The sequence below is a fragment of the Emericellopsis atlantica genome (assembly GCF_019669845.1).
Source record: "Emericellopsis atlantica unplaced genomic scaffold F5Z01scaffold_8, whole genome shotgun sequence".
NCBI classification, from domain to species: Eukaryota; Fungi; Ascomycota; class Sordariomycetes; order Hypocreales; family Bionectriaceae; genus Emericellopsis; species Emericellopsis atlantica.
The window spans coordinates 708007-732039 of NW_025764710.1; the positions used below are offsets into that span (position 1 = coordinate 708007).

The window sequence follows — 24033 nt, forward strand, 5'->3', positions numbered from 1 at the left end:
GCATTACTTCTGCCCCCCCTGCGGGCTCTGCGAGCCACCAACTTGACGACTTGACGACACATACAAAATTTTCCTTGAGCTTTATGGGGATATTTCCGAATCTTTGAATCTGTTTTCTAGGCGGGCCAGGCGCCATTCCGTTCGGCGTCGGTGTATCTTTTGTACTCTTTTACCATGTACATCATCTTTCCACGCATCGCTCAAGAGGTTTTGCGTCGTGGCGTTTGCGACTCCCTTTGGACGCCCCTTACTTTAGGTTGTGCGGTCATCTAGATAGCGAAAAAGGAATGTAAACAGGGTGCTCTAGACTAGCAACCCCTTGAGTCATTATCATCTATGTTATCTTCATGTGCACCACGCGTCTTCCTAACCTGGTTTGCGTCTCGCCGTTGCATCTTCCTTTTTGGCACAGTTTCACCATTTCCGCTTGCTTCGTCGCATCTGCTGGTCGTCCATCCCCAACGGCTCGTCCACCTCCATCAGCTCTCCTCCTTGCGACTCCATGTTCTGGGCTCGTTGCTGCCAATTTTTGGGTCTGAGAAAAGCGTCCTGTGCCCTGTTGATGGCCAGATCCTTCTCGTCGACCTCGCTAATCGCCTTGTCCAACTTGGCCTTTGCCTTGTTCTCCTCGGCGTGGCGCGTGGCAGCTTGCTGTCGAATCTGGGTGATCTGCGCCTCCAAGCCGCCGAGGGTCGTCGTGCACCGCTCAGACCAGACTTTGAGGGTGGCGGCCAATTGCGGCACCGCGCCTGGGGCGAGATCGCGGAGGGGGGCGATGCTGGTGACTTGCACCGTCTGTCGTGCCGGATCCAAGGTGCCATTGATCAGGCCCGCGTAGATGGCCGTGATGACGAGTTCCTCCACCTCACGGTGTGTGTCGAGACCAAGTTTCTGCTGCAGGACCCCGTATGCCAGGTTGTCCCGGTCCCTGGCTAGCGATAGCAGCGAAAGCTGTCGTAGTTTCACCGTCTGGGCGTCTGAAAGGGACGGCAGCCCTGGTGTGGAGGTGTACGACTCATACGTGCCGTGCGAGAATATCCGCAGGAGGGCGTGTGCGGCCTTGGCGTCGGCATCGGGTGACGAGGCGAGCGAGGCGATGGGTTGCGTTTGAAGGAGTTCGGCGAAGAGGAAGGTGTTTGGGGCGGAGGTCGCTTGCCGGATGAGGTCGATGGCAGCGCGTGGAGATGTGGCTGATTTCGAGAGAGCTAAAAAGGGCTGTGATACTTTGGTCAGTGGTGAGACAGACAGTGAGCTTGCGGCAGGGTTTGGTTACCTCGAGAGCGTTGAGGGCCTTGGTCTGCTCCATGGTGAAGCGAGCCGCGATGGGCGGCAGGTGGCAGGAGCCAGTAGCCAGTGGCTGAGACTCGAGGTTCAATAATAGAAATCTTGGCGTTGATGGAGATTCGACGGACAGGATTCGGGAACACAGGCAAAACACATTAACACAATCGATGAAATGTATGGCGATGGATCGCCAACGTTAGACTTGGAGCTCGGTGAAGCTAGCTGTACGGTCGTCGGGCTGCAGGTGGTGACGCGGGGTGGGTGATTGGCGTGTAGAGGGGCAGAATTCGGGGTACCGTACGGCTCCAGTCAGCTCACACGAGCTAATTACTGGAGGTCTGACTCTGGCCTCACTCGCAACGTCTCAGCATACGCGCGATGGCGACGGTCGTTTTGACTAATTAATATAAGAACAGATCCGAATTAGGTCATTATTGCGAAGTCACAGACAGCTACGACGCTCGTGCAAAGTGCAGTGAAGGTACATGTCCAGGCTCAAGCCAGCGATTGATGATGGAGGATGCCCATACACTGTGCATTCGAGGTGTACGGAGCACGCATGATTACGACAGCTTATTACTATTCTGATATCTGTGCTTGTTGTTGGATTGCACGTACAAAAAGCACAAAATCATTTTGCCCGATATTACCTGGCCGTCATGTCAAACAGACCCCAGCAGTTTCATACCATCTCGAAACGACAGGGCGTCGCAGGTAAGTGATTCACGATGACCGCCGTCGTTTGGGAGCACAGCCGCTTGAGGTGGTGGTGATAATTCATTACAAAGCCTCGATTTTGAAAGCTTTGTATGCCAGACTGACCATCCTGATTTCTTGAAGGCTGCTGATCACACACGCGCAACAGAAACAGGACCTTGGCTTTCTGTGATAGCCTCATGAGCTGCCTATTCAGGAAGGCGGTTCAGAGAACTCCGTCCTTGGATGAGCCAAGCACTTTACTTGTAATTACTGCCTAGCAATCTAAAATCTGGTCGTTATCGGCATCTTTGCAGGGTCCTTAATTATTGTCACATCTGGTCATGCTTATCCTGCATACTCGCAGCCATTCTGGAGGCTCTGTGTGGCTGCCGACTTGTGCAGCAGCAGCAGCAGGTCAGGACAGAACCTACAAACAGAATACCTAGCACAGCAGCTTCCTGTCGCTCCAGTTTCTTAGTATGATAGACCAGCATGGATTGGCAGTGTAACTACCTGGTACTAAATATACGACGTGAATTTATGATAATCAGCCACAAAGACCGGAGGTCTCATTATGTGATCTGGCTGGCCGCGGTGGAAGGCGGGATGGGATCAGCAGTGGGGAAGCCGCGACCGCTGAGCGCCTGGGCAATCTGCTTGATTCGGCAGGAGCACCGTCTGTCCGTCACGGTGACCCCCAGCATCAGCGGCCCCAACCCTTCCGATACGTTGTACGGAAACGTATTGGTAGTCTACTTAGCCTCCGTTTGGCCACTCTTCTTTTTGCCTCACCTTCGATCCTCTCCTCTTGTCCTCCTTTGTCTCCTTATTGCATAGCGAAGCAGCTGGTTTGCGCATCCTTCTATTGTTCTGTTGCCTCCACATTGTCACGACCCGACCACAGTGTTTGGCGCCGCGCAAATTTCCCAGCGCCAACCGAACATCTCTTGCTAGTCGACCGCCACGCAACGGCTGCCACGAGGTGCGATACTTTGGACCCTGGAAACGTAATTCGACACCATATACCGAGCGACATGCGAATAGAGCCACGCGATCAGTGACAGGAAGGACCAGTGCACGAGAAAGTATCGTCGTCGCATCACGATCTTGGGGAGGGCCCTTGAGCCGCCAGGGCACCAACTAGCATTCCGATGGCTCCAAAATACATTGCAGTGCCCCCTGGCGACAATGGCGCAAGTCAAAATGGACCTCCTACGCCGAGGGGGGCGCACATGGCCACAACTACGCTGCGCGTAGAGGGCATGACGTGAGTACTCCATAGACGATACGTGCGCGACCGACGGTTCCGAGTCTTCGGTCCTCGGCTGTCGCAACCGCAAATGAGCACCTCAAGAATCTAACATTTGGTGATTTATAGGTGCGGGTCTTGCACATCGGCTGTTGAAGCAGGCTTCAAAGGTGTCGATGGAGTGGGCAACGTGTCTGTGAGCTTGGTCATGGAGCGAGCGGTCATTATGCATGATCCCGAAGCCATATCCGCCGAGGCCATTCGCGAGATCATTGATGATCGAGGGTTCGACGCTCAAGTGCTGTCGACTGATATACAAAGTGCCACGCCCGCTCGGGACGCAGAGCGTCGCAAATACAATGACGACCAAGGACTGGCCACGACGACTGTTGGCATCGAGGGGATGACCTGCGGCGCTTGCACTTCGGCCGTGGAGAGCGGCTTCAAAGGCGTTCCGGGCATGAAGCACTTCAGCATATCGCTTCTGTCAGAACGCGCCGTCATCGAGCATGACCCGAGTATCCTGACGCCAGCGCAGATCGTTGAGATTATCGACGACAGGGGGTTTGACGCGACGCTCATCGATACGGTCCTGGAGAACCCACTGGCAGCGGCCAACGACAAGGCCCCGGCGGAACCGATGGACGACATTGCAACGACGACTGTGGCCATTGAAGGAATGACATGCGGTGCATGCACTTCGGCCGTCGAGGGCGGCTTTACCGGTGTGGATGGCGTCTTGCGCTTCAACATCAGTCTTCTGGCCGAGCGCGCCGTCATCACTCACGACGTTACCAAAATCACAGCGGCGCAGATTGCGGAGATCATCGAGGACCGTGGATTCGATGCCGAGGTCATATCCTCGCAATCCGACGCTGCTCCTCAAGGAGGATCCTCAGCAAACGCACAATTCAAGGTCTTTGGTTGCCCCGATGCAGCGGCCGCGACAGCTTTGGAGGAGGCCCTCAGGGCACTACCGGGCGTCAGCGCAGCGTCCCTGAGCTTAGCCACCGATCGCCTGACAGTCTCCCACCACCCTGCCAAGATCGGGCTGAGAGGGATCGTGGAGGCCGTGGAGGCACGAGGCATGAACGCTCTGGTTGCAGACAGCCAGGACAACAAGGCGCAACTCGAGTCACTGGCAAAGACTCGCGAGATCAACGAGTGGCGAACAGCTTTCAGGATATCCGTGGCCTTTGCCGTTCCTGTCTTCCTTATTGGCATGATCCTACCCATGTGCTTCGCCGCCGCCGACTTTGGTGGTTTTGAGCTCATCCGGGGCCTCTTCCTGGGGGACCTCGTCTGCTTGATTCTCACCATTCCCGTCCAGTTTGGGATTGGAAAGCGATTCTACATCTCCGCGTACAAGTCGTTGAAGCATGGCTCACCCACCATGGATGTCCTTGTCATCATGGGTACCTCGTGCGCCTTTTTCTTCAGCGTATTTACCATGGTGGTATCCGTCGTCGCGCCGCCTTACACGAGGCCACATACGATTTTCGACACCAGCACCATGCTGATCACCTTTATTACCTTGAGTCGCTATCTTGAGAACTCAGCCAAGGGGCAGACCTCCAAGGCCCTGTCCCGCCTCATGTCACTCGCGCCGTCCATGGCCACAATCTATGTCGATCCCATCGCTGTTGAGAAGGCAGCCGAGGCTTGGGCCGAGGGGTCCAAGGAGCAGAGCGATGCCAGCAAGAGTGCAGGTGAAGGTTCGGGAGGCTCCGCGTACGAAGAAAGGACCATTCCCACGGAGCTCCTGCAAGTCGGTGATATTGTCATCATCAAGCCTGGTGACAAAATCCCCGCTGACGGTATCCTTGTGCGTGGCACGACGTATGCAGACGAGAGCATGGTCACGGGCGAGGCCATGCCGGTACAGAAGCGTGTGGGTGACAATGTCATCGGCGGAACAGTCAACGGCGAAGGTCGCGTTGACTTTAGAGTCAGCCGCGCTGGCAGAGACACGCAACTCAGTCAGATTGTCAGGCTGGTGCAGAACGCTCAGACAGCACGGGCGCCCATCCAGCAGCTGGCGGACACGCTCGCCGGATACTTTGTGCCCACGATTCTCATCCTTGGCCTCGTCACGTTCCTCGGCTGGATGATCCTGAGCCACGTGCTATCTAACCCTCCCCACATCTTCCTCGAAGACGCTAGCGGTGGGAAGATCATGGTGTGCGTCAAGCTTTGCATTTCAGTCATTGTGTTCGCGTGCCCGTGTGCCCTGGGCTTGGCCACGCCCACTGCGGTCATGGTAGGCACCGGTGTTGGTGCCGAGAACGGGATTCTCATCAAGGGCGGTGCGGCCCTGGAACAAACCACCAAGGTCACCCAGGTGGTCCTTGACAAGACCGGAACAATTACGCACGGCAAGATGAGCGTGGCCAAGGCTGAGATCGAACCGACCTGGACCGACAGCGAGTGGCACCGGAAGCTGTGGTGGTCGCTCATCGGCCTGACGGAGATGGGCAGTGAGCATCCCGTCGGCCGTGCCATCCTGACGGCCGCCAAGCGTGAGCTTGACATTGACGTCGACGGCACCATTGAGGGCAGCATCGGTGACTTCAAGGCTGCTGTGGGCCGCGGTGTGGATGCCCTGGTTGAGCCTGCTTCCTCTGCTGAAAGGCAACGCTATCGAGTGCTTGCCGGCAATGTACGCTTCCTCACGGAAAACCATGTGGATATCCCACAAGATGCCATTGAGGCTTCCGAGCAGCTGAATGCGTCAGCCGGCAAAGCCCACGGCAAGTCGCCTACCGCTGGGACGACCAACATTTTTGTCGCGGTCAACGGTACCTATGCCGGACATCTCTGCCTGGCCGACACCATCAAGGACGGTGCCGCTGCTGCCATCTCCGTGCTGCACCAGATGAAGATCAAGACAGCCATCGTCACTGGCGACCAGCAGTCGACTGCTGTCGCCGTGGCCGCCGCGGTCGGGATCCCCGCTGAGCACGTCCACGCTGGCGTGAGCCCCGACCAGAAGCAGGCCATCATCAAGCAGATCCAGGCGCAGGGCGAGATTGTGGCCATGGTGGGCGATGGCATCAACGACTCCCCAGCCCTCGCCACGGCCGACATTGGCATCGCCATGGCGTCCGGCACCGACGTGGCCATGGAGGCGGCCGACCTCGTGCTGATGCGGCCCACGGAACTCATGGACATTCCCGCAGCGCTGCACCTCACGCGCTCCATCTTCCGACGCATCAAGCTCAACCTCGCGTGGGCCTGCATGTACAACGTGATCGGCCTGCCCATCGCCATGGGGTTCTTCCTGCCCTTGGGCCTGCACATGCACCCGATGCTGGCCGGTCTCGCTATGGCCTTCTCCAGCGTCAGCGTCGTCGTGTCAAGTCTGCTCCTCAAGTCCTGGCGCCGGCCCCAGTGGATGGACGAGGCGGAGGCTGCGCACAAGGTGTCCGGTGGCAGGTTGCGATGGATGAGCGGTGCAGGTTTGATCGGGTGGGTGCGCGAGATGCTGGGCAACCACCGAACCAAGGGGGAGGAGGGCTATGTGCCGCTGCAAAATATAGATGCGGTCTAAATAGGTCGCGGGTGCTTGATTTTGTTTATGTATCGTCTGGATGTCCTAGTGGATCTTGGAATCATCATGGCGCCAGCTAGATGAACTGTAACTTTTGGGTTTTCTTGTATGGCATTGGTCTTCAGTAGCGTGTGGCATAGTATATTCAGGGATATCAACAAAGTTTTTCCTAGTATATACTTTGACACTAATAAAGTGCCGCCAATTGGCAATCAGAAGAAGGGTATCCAGAATTATTTCAGAAAGAAAAGAAAGGAGAAAATGCTCAAGTCCATGTCCTGCCCCTTTGCGCCGTCCCTCGCTTTACCTCCATAGTATGTATGATAGTGCAATATTTTCCAATAAATCAGCCTGGCCCTCGCGCCGTCATCAATTCTCACCATGAAGGCGTCGTCATTAGGGTTTCTTTGACCGAGCCAGCTCGCCCGCAAAGAGCTGGTCGGTGTACTCGGAGCAGAGTTCATGCCACGGCACAAAGGTCGCCCCGTCGAGATCCGTCCACGCGCCGCCGAGCTCGTCACTCATCTCAGACACCTCCGGGTAGACGCCCTTGGGCGCCCAGAGGCGCCCGTCGACCTTGTGGTAGGTGATCAGCTCCCCCTGCCGGAAGGCATTGACGGTAGCCCTGATGAGGGAGTGGGCAAAGGGGTAGAACCACAGCTTGGTGTACTCGGACTCGACAAACTCCTTGGCACCCGTGCAGTGCCAGAGGGGGAAGATGTGCTTGGTGACAAAGTTGACGCCGAGACGGATGGAGCGAATCCAATCGTCGCTGGACGCCCCCGGGTGCGCCTGAGGCACGGTGTCGTAGAGGCGCGTCAGGGCCGAGTAGACGTTGGCGGGCATGGAGATGTCAAAGGGGACGAAGCTGTCGCCCTCGTCAAACATGTCTCGCGTGACGTTGGCGTTGAGGCCGGACGTGCTGAACTCGAGATAGCCGAACCAGGGTTCGTTGCCGGCCTTGGTCTGGAACATGGCGGATTCGTAGTCGAGGGAGACGTGGTACTCGGTCTCCTGGTCCTCGCGGAATTTGCCCGGTACGATGCGGTCGTCAGGGCCGCCGACGACGGGCGCTCCGTCGTTCACGGCCAGGGATCGGTAGTACTCCTGGCGTCCCCAGATGTTGGCGACGTAGTACTGGTCGGACTCTCGGAACTCGTACCCCTCATCGTACGTGTCTTCGATCTCGTCCAGCGTGGCCCGCATGAGTTTGCGCAGGTCGTCGATCCGGGCGATGACGGTGCCCGAGTTTAGCCAGCGCGGGTCGTTAAAGGCCATTTCGCCGTTGCCCTCCTTGGGCCCAAAAGCGTCCGGCGCGAGGGGCGACGCGGGCACCGCCCAGCAACGGCTCGCACGCCAGTCGATCGGCCAGCAGATCTTGTCGGGGCCCCAGAAGACGCTTTGGCGCATCCCTCGGGCGTGCAGCTCCTTGACGGTCAAGCCGAAGCGGTCGGCCAGATGGGCGTCGGACTTTTGGGCCACCTCAAAGTACCTCTCGATCATGATCTCGGGGGGCAGCTGCAGCAGGACGTCGTAGCCGTCGACAATGATGGCCAGGTCCTCGTCGTCGGCGGTGTCGAGTGCGTCCAGGTAGCGCATGATGGCGCGGAGCTTGGCCAGGTGTGTCTTCTTGGCATCCCACTCGCCCTGGCCGTGGAAGCCAAGGAGGGCGGGCACGGGGTAGCGGTTGGCGGCGGACGAGGCTAGGTTGTAGCACAAGTGCAGATTGGGCTTGCTGGCGGGGATCAAGTAGTGAAGTCTCGAGGTTTTGCCCTCAGGGGGGGCAGGGACCGACGTTGGGAGACTGCCATGGGCCTCTTCTGCTGATGAGACAGCGGTGTCTGTCACAGATGTGGAAGTCGTCTTGGCCGTCGCGACGGACGCAGCAGTGGTGTCACCATCCACAACTTTCGAAGGAACCAAGTCGACAGCCTCGGGGGGGTCGAACCCTGCTTTGTGGTGAATGTAGCCGAGGAGTGAGCTCTGGTCCTGTAATGTCGACTGTCAGCTCCATCCATGACGGACGGGAGAATGGGCTGCTCACCCCAGACAAGATCGGAACTACGTAGATGATGGAGATGCAGGCGAACATGAAGACCGCCGCGATGGCGAGGTTTCGTTGGAAAGCGGCCATGGCCTCGAGAGAGGGAGAGGGAGAAAGAGCGAAGTGTCTAATCGGCCGAGTTGCTTCGCAGGAACAGGAAGTAGCCAGTACGTTAATTAGGCTGCCCTCGACAGACACACAGCAGGCGGCTGAGAGCGCAGAGGCGCCGACAAGGAGGGCTCGACGAGAAGCAGAGACTGGTGGGCGTAGGCAGAGAGACAGTGGGAGGAGTGCTAGTAAGTAATTAAGTAAGGACTGGATGTGACGAGAACTTGTCGACACGCGAGAGTCAAACAAAATGTCGGATGAGAAGAGAATGGCTGACTCGTGGGAAGTTGCGCACAACAGACAGCCGCCTCCAGTCGAGACTCGGAGGCTTCAGCCGTCAGATCGATCCCTGTCCGGGATGAGAGGTGCCCGAAGAGCTTTGCCGCCTGGGCTGAGGCTGACAGATAAGGGTCAGGCACAGATTGAATTCTAGAGGCGGGCCGTGATGAGTGATTACAGTAGTAGGTGGGGGAGGGGAGCACCCCGTCAGTCAGCACTAATAATTAGCACATGGGAAGTCGAGGACGGTTTATGTTTACGCGCGCTGAGGCCCAGGTTGATTACTGCTGTGATCGAGTTCAGTCTTCAATGTTCCACTTGTTGAGCATCTTCTGCCGTTCGTCGCTACAGCCGGCTCCCACCGAGAGAGACCATGATCATGTCGCCTGCAGGTGAGATTACACCCTGCGTGGACAGGGCTGGCTACTAACTAGTAATAGTGATTAAAAGTAGGCTAGCCGCGCCGAAATCGACGGTAGACTGGACCCCCGGCTCCCACGCGCGCATTCCAGGACCTCCATTGTTGTTGGTGAGACCGTGAGTGAGAGTCCGTCTCACCCTCGAGCTTGGCGTTTTCTGCAATCCAACATGAAGGCACTGAGGGGGTTTCGCTGCGCAAATGTAGCATCGCCTGGAATCACGCACCTTACTCACAGTCAGGCCCGTCTGGTTGCCAGCAAAACCAGTGTTCTCGTTTATCAGAGTCAGGCGGGCGGGTGGTTCCAATTATTATTATCCCTGCAACCATCAGGTCCCCTTTGCGGATGATTGGACTTGTCACAATTCGGCATCATCCACAATCAGCGGCTAGCGGAAAGGAAAAGGAAAAGGGGGGCGCAATACGAGCGGATCCCCTGCTGGCATGCACTTTTATTTTATCCGTACGGAGTACATTGACGGACAATGCGCTGCATCCGTGGCTGCTTCGTAACCACGAGGAACGACTGGAGACGCCTCCTTTCAGGGCATCACAGCCATTCTGCAGCAATGCAACTTGCTACATGTACCTATATAAGTACGGACTGGACACAAGCAAGGCAGTCGTACCTAACGTGCCAGTGAATGGGTAAGTAACTACGTATAGAGGCTTGGAGACATGCGCCCTGGGTACAGGTACCCACCCTGACTCCACTCTTCCATTGCCGCCGCTTTTAACTTGAAGTCTTGGACTCTTGAACGACTGGAGTTAGACATGTACGGAGTAGTCTACACATATAATAAGTAGTATCAGCCTCACAACGCATGAGACTTGTCCATCTGAATTCGTCACTCGTTCATGTAGAATGTACCTGGTTGTCCATGTCCCCCCCGCGTCATTGTTCCATCAGCTGTAAAGCTCACCGCTGTGCGCCTCGATGGCCTCTTCCATGGTGTCGCGAAGGCTTTCGCCCTGATTCTCAAAGTCCGTCGACTTGCTCGGCACCTTGCCCTTGATCGTCAGCCAGAGGGCCTGTGCGTGGTTATACAGTCAGCCGGTATCACTGGGTAAGGTCTACTAGTCTGTCCAGTCCTTTGTGCTCGTCGCCAGCGTGTGTGGTACGTGGATAGGGGGGCTCACGACGTTCATGCTGTCCTGCGATCGCAGGGGGTTTGCAATGTGGCTGCCCACGATGGGAAAGGTACTAAACTCGGTCACCCTGGCTGTGAGAATCTCGAGCAGGTCCCGGTACGCCTTGACATAGTCCCGAAAAGCTTCATAGATGGTTTCGCCCTCGGGGCCGGCCGGCACCTCCTGCATGCCTCCCGCGTGTTCCAAGCTCGTGCTGATCAAAGGATTCAGGTCGTGGAGGCCTAGGGAGATTTTCTTGGGTACCAGGGGCTGTCAGAAACACGTTGATTCCCCGGCATAAAGCCCACAAAGTGCAGGTGCTCACAGCATAGGGATCCTCTGGGGAGATCGACGCCGCGTTGTCTTCGTTGATCTTATCGGCATATGTCCGAATAGATGTCAACTTGGCCGTCGTTGCATTCATGTCGCCAACAACCTGGGCAGACTTGGCCCCGGACATGATGTTTGTGTGTTGTAGGTGGTGGCGGGATATAAAGGGGGGAGGGGTGAAGCTTTGGCTTGCGAAGATCACTTACAGGTAGGTAGTCAACCACGGCGGCAGATGCGTGCCCCTTTATACCTGAAGCTCTGGTCTGGGGGTCTGGGAGTATAGTCAGGGCAACGGTGTCGTCGACCAAAGCGCCGGCTTGACTCTGCACTGCCGGTGCTCTCGTTGCTTCGTATGCCTCATGCAGAGATCTACTGCAAATCATTGCATCTGTTGCGCACGCAAAGTCATCTTCAGCTCGAGTCGACGATGAAGTTTAGACCACTTCAGGCGAGACATGCATCGCTCCGAAAGCTGCCCGCGGTTGGCGGTGAACGAGGCCGATGAATCTATCAAGATCATCCTGAAAAGTGACGACTTGTTCGAACGGGAACCTCTACGTAGATGAACTGCTGCGTTAGTAATTATGGCCATCAAGCGGTAGCAGGTGCATCATGGCTCCAGGGGGCTGAAGTACGTACGCATTGGGATTCCAAAGAGGAGAACAAGCGTCTCGTAACTCTCGTTGGCTTCTACTCTAGCCGAGTGCCAGGCGTTAGCTCACATGAGGAGCAATATCCAGCTGTAGGATTTCTGTAGATATACATAAACTTGTATTAATTAGATCTCACAATGACAATGTCCAGTCCCGCTGGCGGGCGAGCCCGATTCCCGCGCGCGCTAGACCAGCAGCTAGTACCCACTACGCGGCTGGCGGGTCTCTTAAAATTAATTGAGCTTACCCTACGTACTCCGTACGTGCTAAGTGACATCAAAGCTGACTGACGCGTGGCGGAGCGGGTTCGCTGCCCCGACCAAAGGCGGCGAGCGCGCTAACCCGAAGCAGCCCAACGCTAAGCCATTCATGCCCATGCGGTGCTGATACGGTACTGACTGAGCCCGTACTCCGTATTTCCAGCAATATGCAAGCAAGCCAAGCCATCGTTCCAGGGAAGGCGTCCTGGGCAACAACCCCACCGTGCTGATGCTCTGCCCTTCCGCTGGTCGGAGAGCCTCCGCCAAGACAAATGCCCCTTGCCAAAGCCCCCGACTCGCGCCGTAGAATCGCTAGAATCCTGCCAGTCCCAAGGCTGGGCGTGTCTTGTCGCGCTTCGTCCAATCTCCGACCCCGTTTTCTGCTTACTGGTACTTTCCAGTCCTCCTTCGTTCCCGATCGTCCTTACCTGTTCCGGTCCGTCATCTTTCCCCCTGCTCCAGTCCTGACGGGACTGAACTGACTTCTTTTCTCCCGCCTTCACCTTCGTCCAACGATCTCCGTCGTCCGTCCGTCTGCTGCTCCTACTCTCATCATCGCGACAGCCTCTTCACTTCGGTCTCTACCTCGATTCCTTCGCCACCGACAGCCCTCAGCGTGTGACGAGAGGCATTGACGTGTGTCTCGCTTCGCCGAGTCTTATTTTAATCTTATTTTTCCTACCCGGTATCGATATTTAGTACCGCCCTGCGCTTCCGCCTCCACGCTTCCTTCGGGTTCTATTATCTCCTCGACTTCTTAAAACAGCAAGCCCCTTCTGCGGCGCCGCCGAGCTCTCACCACCTCGACCCCCGCCGACTGCATCGCACGACAGCCTGCTTTGCAAGGCCGGCCTCGCCTCGAGCCCCCTGATCGATCACCGAAAGCCCGCCCTCACAGCCCCTCGACTCTCACCATGTCTCGCCGCGATTCGCAAGAGCCCATGCGCTTGCTCACTCCCGAGGAGCAGGAGCGCGAAGGCAAGGTTGAGGAGATGGACCTCGAGCAGGATGCTGCCCGTGCCGACGGTCCCAAGGACAAGAACCTCGACCACGAATACTCCGTCGCCAGCACTGTCAAGTTTGCCTGGCTCGGCACCTACTTCTTCTTCTCTCTGCTCTTGACCCTCTACAACAAACTCGTTCTGGGAATGGTACGTGTCGCCTGAGGCCACTGTCTCTGCACTGCCTTTTCAAGGGCGCATTGCGTGGCCCTGTACCACTGGTAGACAAACTGATCGCTAACACAATGTGCAGTTTCACTTCCCATGGCTCTTGACATTCTTGCATGCCACATTTGCCAGCTTGGGAACGTTTGCCATGTTGCAGATGGGCTACTTCAAGCTCTCGCGCCTGGGTCGCCGCGAGAACCTCGCCCTGGTCGCCTTTAGTGGGCTCTTCACCGCCAACATTGCCGTCTCCAACTTGTCGCTGGCGATGGTGTCTGTTCCCTTCTACCAGACTATGCGCATGCTGTGCCCCATCTTCACCATCCTCATCTACCGTGTCTGGTACAGCCGCTCGTACAGCACCATGACATATGTGTCTCTCATTCCCCTCATTGTCGGCGCCGCCATGACCACCGTTGGAGAGATGACATTCTCTGACGCCGGCTTCCTCCTCACCATCCTTGGTGTCGTTCTGGCTGCTCTCAAGGTTCGTGACCCATCTGCAGGTGTAATAAAGAAGAGACTAACGCAGCCCGCAGACCGTTGTCACCAACCGCTTCATGACGGGTTCTCTTGCCCTCCCCCCGGTCGAGTTCCTCATGCGCATGTCGCCCCTGGCAGCCCTCCAGGCCTTTGCTTGCGCCACCGCTACGGGCGAGGTCGGCGGGTTCTGGGAGCTTGTCAACTCGGGCGAGCTGTCGCTGCCCCCGGCTTTCGCTTCCCTCACCGGCAACGGTTTCCTCGCCCTCCTCCTCAACATTTCCTCCTTCAACACTAACAAGCTTGCTGGCGCCCTCACCATGACCATCTGCGGCAACCTCAAGCAGTGCTTGACCGTCTTGCTCGGCATTTTCCTCTTTGATGTCGTCATCGGTTGGCTCAACGGTGCCGGTATGGCCGTCACTATGCTCGGTGCCGTCATTTACAGCAAGGCCGAGCTCGACAACAAGAAGAAGAAGGCACAGGAGACGGCTTACAAGCCTGTTGAGCAGAATGTCAGGTAGCGGCTGATGCAGCGTGCTCTCAGTTGGACATTTTTTTTTCCTTCTTCTATCCCACCATTTATATTAGTAGACGAGGCATTTCGCAAGGGATACTACGGCAGGCATAGCGTTGCGTGCGCATGATGGGGATTCACCGCCAGCCACCGAAAGGATGTGCGAATTTGAGCCCAAGAAAGGAGGGAGCTTTGATCTGGGGAAACACTTCAGCAGGTGTAGACATTTTGGAGCGATGCGGACGATTCGAGGAGACAACTCGAGGGGGTTCGCAATGGACAACGTTACGATCACGGAATCACGGCGTTTACGGACGACAAGGACACTACCACTCACGGGGGAGGGATTATTCATTTCCTTTCCCACATATCAAGCCATTTGTTCTTTTATACAATCATGGAATATAACTTAATATAGCCATTTCTAGGAGGAGTGATTACGTATTGGTGGGCGGCAAACGGGCGGGACAGCTGTTGAGACAATACATACGTTATATAAGCCTAGTGCAACACAAGAAAAGATGTTTGGGCTAATTGATCCATGCTTCATTAGCGTGCTTGTCTCGGGGCGGATTGGAGCAACTGTGAGCCCTCGAGATGTTGGGGAAAATAGTACCATTAGAACCTGGAACGCCGTGCTTGAAGAGCGTGTGCGGAACACAAAGCAAGTATCTATCTGCAGAATAACAAAAGGCAAGACTGCCATCCCCCCAATACATCAACGACCGCCGCCCTAATTATATTTGTCGCTTCAATTCTTGTATGCCCATCCTGACGTCGCTCAAGCTGGCGTTGCTATCCAGGCCAAGATCCAAGGCGAGCATCTCGAGGCCGCTCATCTCTGCCATATCCCGCGGGTGTTGGTCGAGTAAGAAGGGGGGCCCGGTCTGGATCTGGACCAAATCGCCTGCGTCGACGAGTCCCCTCCCGTTTTCGCTGCTCTTTTGGAGCATGGCGAAGCGGAGCACCACCTCGGTGACGGTGACCAGGATGGAGATGATGATGAGAACAATGATGATCCAGGTGATGACGCTCATCTTGGAATCGGCGATGGAGTCGGAGAGTATCTCGGCCAGGTCGAGGAACACGCGGCAGCGCTCGTTAAGAACCTTGATGCGCGGGTCGATTTCGAGATATTCGCGGATGGCTTCGTAGAGGGGGTGGAGAGTGGGTTCAGAGTCCCAGAAGAAGTTGGGCACGTCGAGAATGTTGGAGGCTGGTTCAGCGTGTTAGTACAATCGTATGGCGAGCGGGTAGCCACCCGCGTGCGAAAACACTTACAGAGATTAATGTCGACGCGACTCTTGAAGAGTCGGCCGAGGATCTTGACAATCTCCTTCCTCGTCATGTTCAGCTCGCCCGTGAGGGCGAGCGTCTTTGGCACGTCCTGCGCATCTTGCATCGTCTCGCTCATCCTTTCTTCAAAGAAGCATAGCCTGGTGCTCTGGGCGATGGCGTGGCTGATGGTCAGCTTGATCATGTGGTCGGAACGCGGCATCAACGTGATCATGTCATTAAAGACCCGCGGTCGCTTTACGCTGGCGCTGTACTCGAAGTGGAACTCCTCCGTCTCATAGTCGTCCTGCTCGAGTGGCCTCGTCAGGAGGCTGATGCCGTCTTCAGCGTCGGCGAAGGTCATGTCGGCCAGGATATCCTTTTCTTGGTGCTCTGTGAAATTCCAGAAGACGACCACGCCGTAGGAGAAGACGAACATTTCCGCCAAGTTCTTCGCTTCTGGGCGCAGTCTATTCATGTGCGAGGTGCTGTCGTCCTCATGGCGAAACGGGTCTTCGTTCACCTGGTACTCCGGGGACTGGTCACTGAATTGCGGTGACTCGTGGCTGCTGTTCGGGCTCGCATACGCATCGTCTTCAAAGTACCCCTCGTGGTGGCTGCGGCCCTCGCTCCTCTCGATTTCCAGATCAAGGACCGTCTTCCCCGTACCAGGCGTCCTCATGATGGGCCGACTCCGTACCCGGTATCCTTCATTGCCATTGAGCAGAGGTAGCGAGTACACGACGTACAAGCAGTCATCGTAGAGCTTCGTTTTTGCTTCGTGCTTCTTCCTCAGAAACTCGGCAGTGGACTTGACCTTGAAGGCTTGGGCAGTACAGTATGCCGTCAGCCGACTGACCTTCTCCGTTCTCTGGCGCTTCGGCAGTCTCTCCGCATAGCTTTTGCCACGAATGTTGCCTTTGGCCCGCAAAGCTTTCAGCTCGTCGTCTTTGAGTGGTCCTATCTCGTCCTCTATCACGCCCAGGTCGTCTCCGCCCTCGAGTACATCGTCCTCGGCCTCGTCTTGGCCGCTCGTTTCCGGTAAGAGCACGAGCTTCTCGCTGATCTTGGTGGTACGCGAGGGCATGGGCTTGCCTGTGCGGGACTGTACGCTCGCAATGCCACCTCCGGAAACAACGCGCCGGCTTTGGGCAGGAAGGCCCGCCGATGTATGCGGCCTGGGAGCTGGCATTGGTGGTAATCGAGGCTGGCCTGATGGTATCTGGGTGTTGTTGTGTAGCACATTGTCGACCGTCATGAAGCGCATTGGCATACGACTCGGTGTCATGGAAGTCGTATCTTGGCGTTGCAGAGCTTTCCGAGGATTTGGTCGTTGTCTGGCGTCCGTGACCTGTTGGTGCGTCGGTCAGCTATGTTGTCAGTCAAGCCTTGGAATTGATGCGCCTACCAGCACCGATGGGCCTCTTTTTGAAGAAGAAGACATTGTGATAAATCTGGGTGAAGCAACCACAGACTCGTCCCGTGCTAGCTCGTTGAAGCAGGTGGCTCAACAATATATGTTGACCAGGCGATGGCTTGGAGATGAACAATGGGCTGTCTGCCTCCTTTTCCGAAGCTAGCTCTGATGCGCATTGACTTGTCGCGCGCGAGGCGATCGTGGTTTGTAGGCAGCTGAATGATCCAAGGTTTCTGGCGATTGCGGCTTTCGTGTCTGCCCGAGTGGGCGACGGGACATGACCTCATCAGAAAAGCCCCGCTTTTTACCGAATTCGTCGTGACACATGTACAATTAATTATTGTGCACCCACCTCAGTTTACGGTTAGTATTGGATTTGACGATGAGAACCAATTTTGCATTGCGACATAATTTAACTTCTGGAAGATGATGCTTGCTGATTTGGCCAGTAATCGTGAAAATGGAGCATGATATTTGTTTCTTTGGGGTGTTCAGCCGGAGCGCTTGAAAATAATCACAGTCTGTTTAATCAAACCTCTGTGGTGTGAATTGGGCAACATGACAATAGATGGCGACACCATCCAAATGCATGTGATATCGCATCCAATTATTCCTCCAGTATCTTGACTGAAGCAGCCCAAGGCGCGAGCTGATGACTTGGCTGCTGCAAATGTGAGTAAGATGCGCCGTGTGCTATGCCCCAGGGTAGGCAGTTCAGCCACGCACAGCGCGCGGAGTGTGGCGCCGTTGCTATGCCGTTGCCCAGCCAAAATGTTTACACCTTGATGCCCCGCCCTGCCTGAACCGCAACATTCATGTGCTCGATCATTACGCAGCCGATGCCAACCTGCCCTGCTTACCACGGCACTTGAAATACCTGGTCACCTACTGCATCCATCTTCTGGACCATATCGAAACCTTTTCATCGTCCGATTCAATTAGACATTCGCCCATTACAACTTTCCTAAACACTCACCGCCCGCGCATCATCCACAACAAACGCGCGCGCGCTTGAGATTCCCTTCGATTCGCCCTCAGCTGTGTCTCAGTCCCATTTCTTGCGCCACGATCTGTATTAAGCTCGGCCAATATTCCTCGACCACCGCGGAATTGAACACCAAGTTCTCGGCTCCCTTTTTTTGTAAGCTGGGAACAATGTACTAGTTGTACAGGAGCTTTCATCTGCCCATCGCGAGAGACACCATCGTCATTGCCATACGGCATTGTCAACAGCCATGTCCTTCCGACCGCCGACCCTGCGATCGACCAAGACTGATCTCTATCCGATCAAAGACCAGAACACGGAGCACACCGACCAGGCATCAAGCATATATCGATTCCCCTCGACAGCGTCATCCTCAGCATCCTCGGGATACTCGCACGCATCTAGCGGCAACACGTCCATCTCGAGCGGCCACGGTTCGCACTCACATAAGCGTGGAAGAAGCGATGTTCTTGCGCGAGCGAGGACATTCGAGGTTGGAGAGATGAGCGCCATGTTGGACGAAAAGAAACCAGAGCCCCAAAAGCTGTACAGCTCAGCGCGACAGTCATTACGACCTTTACCACAGGCTCCCGCAGCTTCGCCGACAGCGTCCTCTGTGTCACCATCCACACCCCCTCGAAAGCAAACTGTGCGACACGACCGCGGGAAAACCATTGACATGGGCAAGCTGTCGCTCTACGACGGACCGTCTTCCCCGGGATCCGCCGAACGACCCCGTATGATGCGGCCTAATTCCATGCTCATGACGCGATCAGACACCATCAGGGGCGCAGCGCCTGGCCCGGGCCACCATCACTCACACAGCGCAACTCAGTTTGGTCGGCCAGAGCTCGCACAACTCAGCCGGTCCACCACTGGACAGCTGCGGACTTTGTCCCGACTCGCAGAATCTGACGCAGCGGACGGATTCAATATTTCCAGCTCGACACAGCAAGTTGTTGGCCTCAATGGGAGGCGGCGATTACAGCGCACCGACAAGTCGAATGGTGCTCGTGGCACCAAGTCGAGTGGTTATGGCTTCGAGGGGCGCAACTGGATGGACAAGCAACGTCAGTTCCTCCAGGCCTACGAGTATCTCTGCCACATCGGAGAAGCCAAAGAGTGGATTGAGGATGTTATCGGAAAGTCGATCCCTCCCATTGTGGAGCTGGAGGAAGCTCTACGTGACGGCGTCACCCTTGCCGAGGTGATCGAAGCCCTCAATCCTGACAGGCGGTTTAAGATTTTCCACCATCCTCGACTACAATATCGACATTCGGACAATATCGCCATCTTCTTCAGGTATCTGGACGAGGTTGAATTGCCGGATCTCTTTCGCTTCGAGTTGATTGACCTGTACGAGAAGAAGAACATTCCCAAGGTCATATACTGCATTCACGCCCTGAGCTGGCTCCTGTTCAGGCTCAATATCGTTGATTTTCGCATCGGCAATTTGGTCGGCCAACTGGATTTCGAACACCATGAACTCGAGGAGATGCAGAAGGGCCTGGATAAGCTTGGGGTCAACATGCCTGCCTTTGGGAACATGGGCGCCGACTTTGGTGTGCCAGAGCCAGAGCCGGAACCTGAACCCGAAGAGACAGAGGAAGAGAGGATCGACAGGGAGCTCGCCGAGCATGAGGACGCTATTGTCGACTTTCAAGCCCAAATTCGCGGGGCGATGGAGCGATTGAAGTTGGGCGAAACTATGCAACAACTCTGGGATCAGGAAGAGGCTCTGATTGATCTCCAGGCCCGTATCCGAGGTGACTTCACACGGCAAGTCATGGGATACAGGCTTGAGATGCGACGATTTGCAACGAAGCTGCAAAGTGCTGCCCGTGGCTATCTCGCACGGAGCCGACAGGAGCAGAGCGAGCAAGTTTGTGCAGCCATGGAGCCTCAGATCCTGGAGCTACAGAGCATCATCAGGGCCAGCAAGGCACGATGTCATGTGCACGACTTGAAGTCTTCATTGGAAGCATGCAAAGGACCTACAAGGGATATACAGGCAATCTCTAGAGGTTTCTTGCTCCGAAAAACGCACAACGCCCAGCAGCGCGCGACGAAAAAGACATCGGGAGATGTGCAGAAGCTACAGGCTGCTGTGCGTGGCATGCTGGTCAGGGACCGTGTCGAGAAAGAGCTGGGGTCACTGGACCAACAGGCGACCTCGATCATCGCTCTGCAAGCAGCAGCGAGGGCTCATCGGACGCGGCAACGTATCGACGAGCAAAAACAACAGCTGGAAGCGGCCGCTCCACAATTCATCGCCTTGCAGGGACTCGCTAGAGGACGAGCAGCACGCGCCAAGGCCCAAGATCTAAGATCGGAGTTGCAGCAACACGTGTCAGACATTGGGCGACTCCAGGCAACAATACGAGCAGCAGCAGTGCGCAGAGACATTGCTGTGCAGGATGCGGCTTTGCGTCAGGAAGAGAAGGCCGTCGAGGCGCTGCAAGCCTCCATCAGGGGCATGCTGGAGAGGCAAAGGATAGCCGAAGACGAGGCTCAACTACAACTCGCGACAGAAGAGATCACGAAACTGCAAGGACACATACGAGGAAGCCTGTATCGGGACCAGCATGCTTCCTTGATGGAGGAACTACATTCCCATGACGGAGAATTTGCCCTGTTCCAGGCGATGCTCCGTGGTATAATGGAACGCGGCAGAGTCGGAGACTTGCTGGCAGAATTGGAAGAGGAGGAGATGTCAATCATTGCGCTACAGTCTGCCATCAAGGGAACGCTCGTTCGGCGCAAGTTCGAGGAGAAAAAGCGATACTTCAACGAGAACATGCAAAAGGTCATCAAAATCCAGAGCTTTGTGCGTGCCAAGGTTCAAGGCGAGGCGTACAAGAGTCTTACTACTGGCAAGAACCCGCCCGTCAACGCCGTCAAAAACTTTGTTCACTTGCTCAACGACAGCGACTTTGACTTCAATGAGGAGGTTGAGTTTGAACGCATGCGCAAGACTGTCGTGCAACAAGTGCGCCAGAACGAGATGCTCGAGCAGTACATTGATCAGCTCGATATCAAGATCGCCCTGCTCGTGAAGAACAAGATCACCCTAGACGAGGTTGTCAAGCATCAGCATAACTATGGCGGCCATTCGATGGGTCTGCTCGCCAACTCTTCCATGACATCAGGCAATCAATTCGATCTCAAGGCTCTCAACAAGAGTTCGAGGAAGAAGCTCGAATCGTACCAGCAATTGTTCTTCAACCTACAGACCCAACCGCAGTATCTCGCGCGTCTCTTCCACAGCATTCGAGAAAAGGGCACAGCCGAGAAGGATTGCAAGCGCATCGAGCTGCTCATCATGAGTCTCTTCGGCTACGCTCAGAAACGTCGCGAGGAATACTACCTTCTCAAGCTACTGGCACGATCCATTCGCGAGGAAGTCGAAGGTTGTCGCTCCATCCAGGATTACCTGCGTGGCAACTTCTTCTGGGCCAAGCTTCTGGCCAACTATACTCGCTCGCCAAGGGATCGCAAATTTCTCCGGGACCTACTTGGACCTGTCATCCGTGACCACATCATCGAGGATCCCGCCTTGGACTTGGAGAGTGACCCAATGCAGATTTACCGTTCAGCCATCAACAATGAAGAGCTCCGCACGGGGCGACCGGACCCTCGCCCCCTCGATGTCCCTCGCGAAGTTGCCATTCGGGACCCAGAAACCCGCCGTCTCTTCATCGACCACTTGCGAGATCTCCGCGAGGTGAGCGATCAATACTTCCTTGCCCTCGAGGATCTCTTGCACAAGATGCCGTACGGTCTCCGTTTCCTGGGCAGCCAGATGTTCGCCGCACTCTGCCAGAAGTTCAAGAAGGAACCCCAAGATGCGCTGCTGCATGCCGTGTCGAACTGGATATGGAAATTTTACCTGCAGCCTGCTCTAGTCTCGCCCGAAGAGGTTGGCGTGGTAGAGAAGGGCTTGAGCCCACTGCAAAAACGCAACTTGAGCGAGGTCAGCAAAGTCATCGGACAGATCGCTTCCGGTCGCGTCTTTGGCGGCGATAACATCTACCTTCAACCACTCAACAACTTTGTGTCTGAGTCTATCGAGCGCCTCACCAACATCACCCACGATCTGATCTCAGTCCCGGACGCAGAGAGCACCTTTGACATTGACGAGTTCAACGACCTGTACGCCAAAAACAAGCCGACCCTCTACATCAAGATGACCGATGTGTTCGCCATCCACAATTTGATGGCGGCGGAGATCAACCAGCTCTGTCCTAGCCGGGACGACATCCTGCGTGAGATTTTGCACGACCTCGGTAGCGCAAAGAGCAATGAGAGCGAGATGGCAGCCGCTGGGTCATCAGAAATACACATGTTCCTCACACCGAAGCTTCACGACGTTAACGACCCCGAGGCGGAGGTGAAATCGCTTTTCATGGAGACCAAGCGATGTGTCCTGTATATCATTCGGGTGCAAACGGGCGCTAATCTCCTGGAGATCCTGGTCAAGCCAATTTCCGACGAGGATGAGGACAAGTGGCAGACATTGCTTCACAACGACTTTGCCGGCATTGCCAAGACAAAGGGCGCGTACTCTGACGCGAATATGGTGGATGTTACGCGCATGTCCTACTATGAGCTCAAGCGTACGGCGCTGGAGAACGTCATGCGATTGGAGCATATGGGCATGATCTCCAAGAAGAACTTCTACCAGGATGTGCTCAACGCAATCGCGGTGGACATCCGTTCCAAGAGCCGGCGAAGGGTGCAGAGGCAGCGCGAGCTGGAAGGCGTCCGCATGACACTTGGCAACTTGCACGAGAAGGCCAAGTACTTGGAGCAGCAGCGCAAGAGTTATGACGATTACATCGAGTCAGCTATGGCGACGCTGCAAAACAAGAGAGGGTAAGTCTGACATGAAGCAATCACAGTTGCAGCCAGTTGCTAACACAAATAGCCGACGACGCTTTCTGCTCCCCTTCACGAAGCAGTACAACCACCAGCGCGAGCTAGAGCGCAGTGGCCGTGTCCCAAAGTTCGGCAGCTACAAGTACAGTGCCCGTGCGCTCTCCGAGAAGGGCGTCCTCGTCTCGTGGGCCGGCGCGGGTGACTTGGACAAGACGAATATGACCATCTCCTGCGACGAGGTGGGCGTCTTCAATCTCGAGGGGTCTAAGGGGCATATCCAGATGCCCGGCGCAAGCGCTCTCGTGCCCATCGAGGACCTCCTGCAGGCGCAGTTCGAGGCACATCAGTTTATGAATCTCTTCGAGGGCAACCTGAAGCTCAACGTCAACCTGCTGCTGCACCTTCTGTACAAGAAGTTCTACCGGACGCAGTAATACCTGTCTGATGACCCGGACAGAGACACGACCGTGATGAGGAAAGAGGGAAGCGGTGTTTGTTTTGTTTTGAACGTGTATGACTCGTGGCATGGCGCTCTTTGGACTCTGGTGTTGGTGGAGGGTTTGGAGGCATACACACAATGGTCAGGGAGGGGAGTTCCGTGGCTACTACCATATAGGATCTCGTATTTATGTCTTGGTTTGAGGCGTCTTGCTTTCTTTCTGGCTTTGGAATTATGCATGGATGGTACGCATCGGAGCGGAGGGTAACTCAGGTACTTAAGACAATGAATCATGCATATTTGAAGACTATCTATGACTAAGGTTCTACATCGGATACTGGGTGACTGCTACATTGGTTAGCACTTGTGTCGCATTGCTGTGTTGGTGTTCGACGTCGTCGGACGAAGGTTGTCTAGATCTCGTCCGGCCACGTCAAACTTGCAATAACTCATGATCACAAGATCTGCACACACTTCCGCAACCGCTGATCACAAATTCGCACCTCACCTATATAGTTAGCTTCCGATGTCGCCCAGTGCGCTGCTTTGACCAGTGTCTCAGCGGGAGAGTTTTGGTCGTGTGATCTTCAATTGAGGGGGGACCTTGGCCACATCTTTAGCTCTGATTCAAATGGTGGTGGGCGTGGGCGGCGCCCAAGGGTCGTATTTTACAGCATCCGCGTATCGTTTCGTTCCTTTTGCTTTCTCGCCTCGCACGGAGTCATGGCAGTTCTTTTTTTTCTGTTCACTGACGGTCATCAGGGATGTCCCTTGATAACCATCAAAGATCCGGCCAGCCAGCACCGCCATCATCTTGCCACAAGATGAACAGTCATAACCGCAGGTCTGGTGGAGTTGACAGACGGGCAAA

The 24033-nt window shown here is 55.6% G+C and overlaps 7 protein-coding genes across 7 annotated transcripts; 3 read left to right on the forward strand and 4 right to left on the reverse strand.

Moving 5' to 3' along the window:
* Window positions 1–313: 313 nt before the first annotated feature.
* On the reverse strand, window positions 314–1594 carry F5Z01DRAFT_651052 (uncharacterized protein). Its single transcript, XM_046263202.1, has 2 exons — window positions 1274–1594; window positions 314–1215 (listed from the first exon to the last, which is right to left on the reverse strand). Exons 1-2 carry the CDS (start codon window positions 1304–1306, stop codon window positions 415–417), a joined length of 834 nt encoding a protein of 277 aa, XP_046120020.1. The 5' UTR covers window positions 1307–1594; the 3' UTR covers window positions 314–414.
* A 1636-nt stretch (window positions 1595–3230) lies between these two features.
* Window positions 3231–6946, forward strand: F5Z01DRAFT_651054 (putative Cu-ATPase). The gene has a single exon (XM_046263203.1). It carries the CDS (start codon window positions 3441–3443, stop codon window positions 6780–6782), a length of 3342 nt encoding a protein of 1113 aa, XP_046120021.1. The 5' UTR covers window positions 3231–3440; the 3' UTR covers window positions 6783–6946.
* Window positions 6947–6980: 34 nt separating this feature from the next.
* F5Z01DRAFT_538480 (uncharacterized protein) lies at window positions 6981–9050 on the reverse strand. The gene is made up of 2 exons (XM_046260513.1): window positions 8848–9050; window positions 6981–8771 (listed from the first exon to the last, which is right to left on the reverse strand). Exons 1-2 carry the CDS (start codon window positions 8914–8916, stop codon window positions 7179–7181), a joined length of 1662 nt encoding a protein of 553 aa, XP_046120022.1. The 5' UTR covers window positions 8917–9050; the 3' UTR covers window positions 6981–7178.
* Window positions 9051–10537: 1487 nt separating this feature from the next.
* On the reverse strand, window positions 10538–11222 carry F5Z01DRAFT_635051 (uncharacterized protein; the record flags this gene model as incomplete). Its single annotated transcript, XM_046262118.1, has 3 exons — window positions 10538–10663; window positions 10772–11032; window positions 11088–11222. The coding sequence occupies 3 exons, from the start codon at window positions 11220–11222 to the stop codon at window positions 10538–10540; spliced, it is 522 nt and encodes a 173-aa protein (XP_046120023.1).
* A 1481-nt stretch (window positions 11223–12703) lies between these two features.
* Window positions 12704–14207, forward strand: F5Z01DRAFT_538668 (triose-phosphate transporter family-domain-containing protein). The gene is made up of 3 exons (XM_046260514.1): window positions 12704–13156; window positions 13260–13658; window positions 13711–14207. Exons 1-3 carry the CDS (start codon window positions 12920–12922, stop codon window positions 14173–14175), a joined length of 1101 nt encoding a protein of 366 aa, XP_046120024.1. The 5' UTR covers window positions 12704–12919; the 3' UTR covers window positions 14176–14207.
* A 507-nt stretch (window positions 14208–14714) lies between these two features.
* F5Z01DRAFT_538682 (sporulation protein RMD8) lies at window positions 14715–16983 on the reverse strand. The gene is made up of 3 exons (XM_046260515.1): window positions 16852–16983; window positions 15450–16794; window positions 14715–15384 (listed from the first exon to the last, which is right to left on the reverse strand). The coding sequence occupies exons 1-3, from the start codon at window positions 16885–16887 to the stop codon at window positions 14906–14908; spliced, it is 1860 nt and encodes a 619-aa protein (XP_046120025.1). The 5' UTR covers window positions 16888–16983; the 3' UTR covers window positions 14715–14905.
* Window positions 16984–17727: 744 nt separating this feature from the next.
* F5Z01DRAFT_651073 (ras GTPase activating protein) lies at window positions 17728–23471 on the forward strand. Its single transcript, XM_046263204.1, has 2 exons — window positions 17728–22720; window positions 22773–23471. The coding sequence occupies exons 1-2, from the start codon at window positions 18096–18098 to the stop codon at window positions 23155–23157; spliced, it is 5010 nt and encodes a 1669-aa protein (XP_046120026.1). The 5' UTR covers window positions 17728–18095; the 3' UTR covers window positions 23158–23471.
* The last annotated feature ends 562 nt before the right edge of the window (window positions 23472–24033 follow it).

Bases quoted from the DNA above. Each gene is read 5' to 3' on its own strand.
- F5Z01DRAFT_651052 (XM_046263202.1), bottom strand. From the start codon at position 1,306: ATGGAGCAGACCAAGGCCCTCAACGCTCTCGAG. The intron at 1,216-1,273 runs GTAACCAAACCC...AAAGTATCACAG, and splicing joins AGGCCCTCAACGCTCTCGAG to CCCTTTTTAGCTCTCTCGAA.
- F5Z01DRAFT_651054 (XM_046263203.1), top strand. From the start codon at position 3,441: ATGGAGCGAGCGGTCATTATGCATGATCCCGAAGCCATATCCGCCGAG.
- F5Z01DRAFT_538480 (XM_046260513.1), bottom strand. From the start codon at position 8,916: ATGGCCGCTTTCCAACGAAACCTCGCCATCGCGGCGGTCTTCATGTTC. The intron at 8,772-8,847 runs GTAGTTCCGATC...TCGACATTACAG, and splicing joins CCTGCATCTCCATCATCTAC to GACCAGAGCTCACTCCTCGG.
- F5Z01DRAFT_538668 (XM_046260514.1), top strand. From the start codon at position 12,920: ATGTCTCGCCGCGATTCGCAAGAGCCCATGCGCTTGCTCACTCCCGAG. The intron at 13,157-13,259 runs GTACGTGTCGCC...CACAATGTGCAG, and splicing joins ACAAACTCGTTCTGGGAATG to TTTCACTTCCCATGGCTCTT. The intron at 13,659-13,710 runs GTTCGTGACCCA...CGCAGCCCGCAG, and splicing joins TCGTTCTGGCTGCTCTCAAG to ACCGTTGTCACCAACCGCTT.
- F5Z01DRAFT_538682 (XM_046260515.1), bottom strand. From the start codon at position 16,887: ATGTCTTCTTCTTCAAAAAGAGGCCCATCGGTGCTG. The intron at 16,795-16,851 runs GTAGGCGCATCA...ACGCACCAACAG, and splicing joins AAAGAGGCCCATCGGTGCTG to GTCACGGACGCCAGACAACG. The intron at 15,385-15,449 runs GTAAGTGTTTTC...ACGCTGAACCAG, and splicing joins TCGCGTCGACATTAATCTCT to CCTCCAACATTCTCGACGTG.
- F5Z01DRAFT_651073 (XM_046263204.1), top strand. From the start codon at position 18,096: ATGTCCTTCCGACCGCCGACCCTGCGATCGACCAAGACTGATCTCTAT. The intron at 22,721-22,772 runs GTAAGTCTGACA...TAACACAAATAG, and splicing joins ACGCTGCAAAACAAGAGAGG to CCGACGACGCTTTCTGCTCC.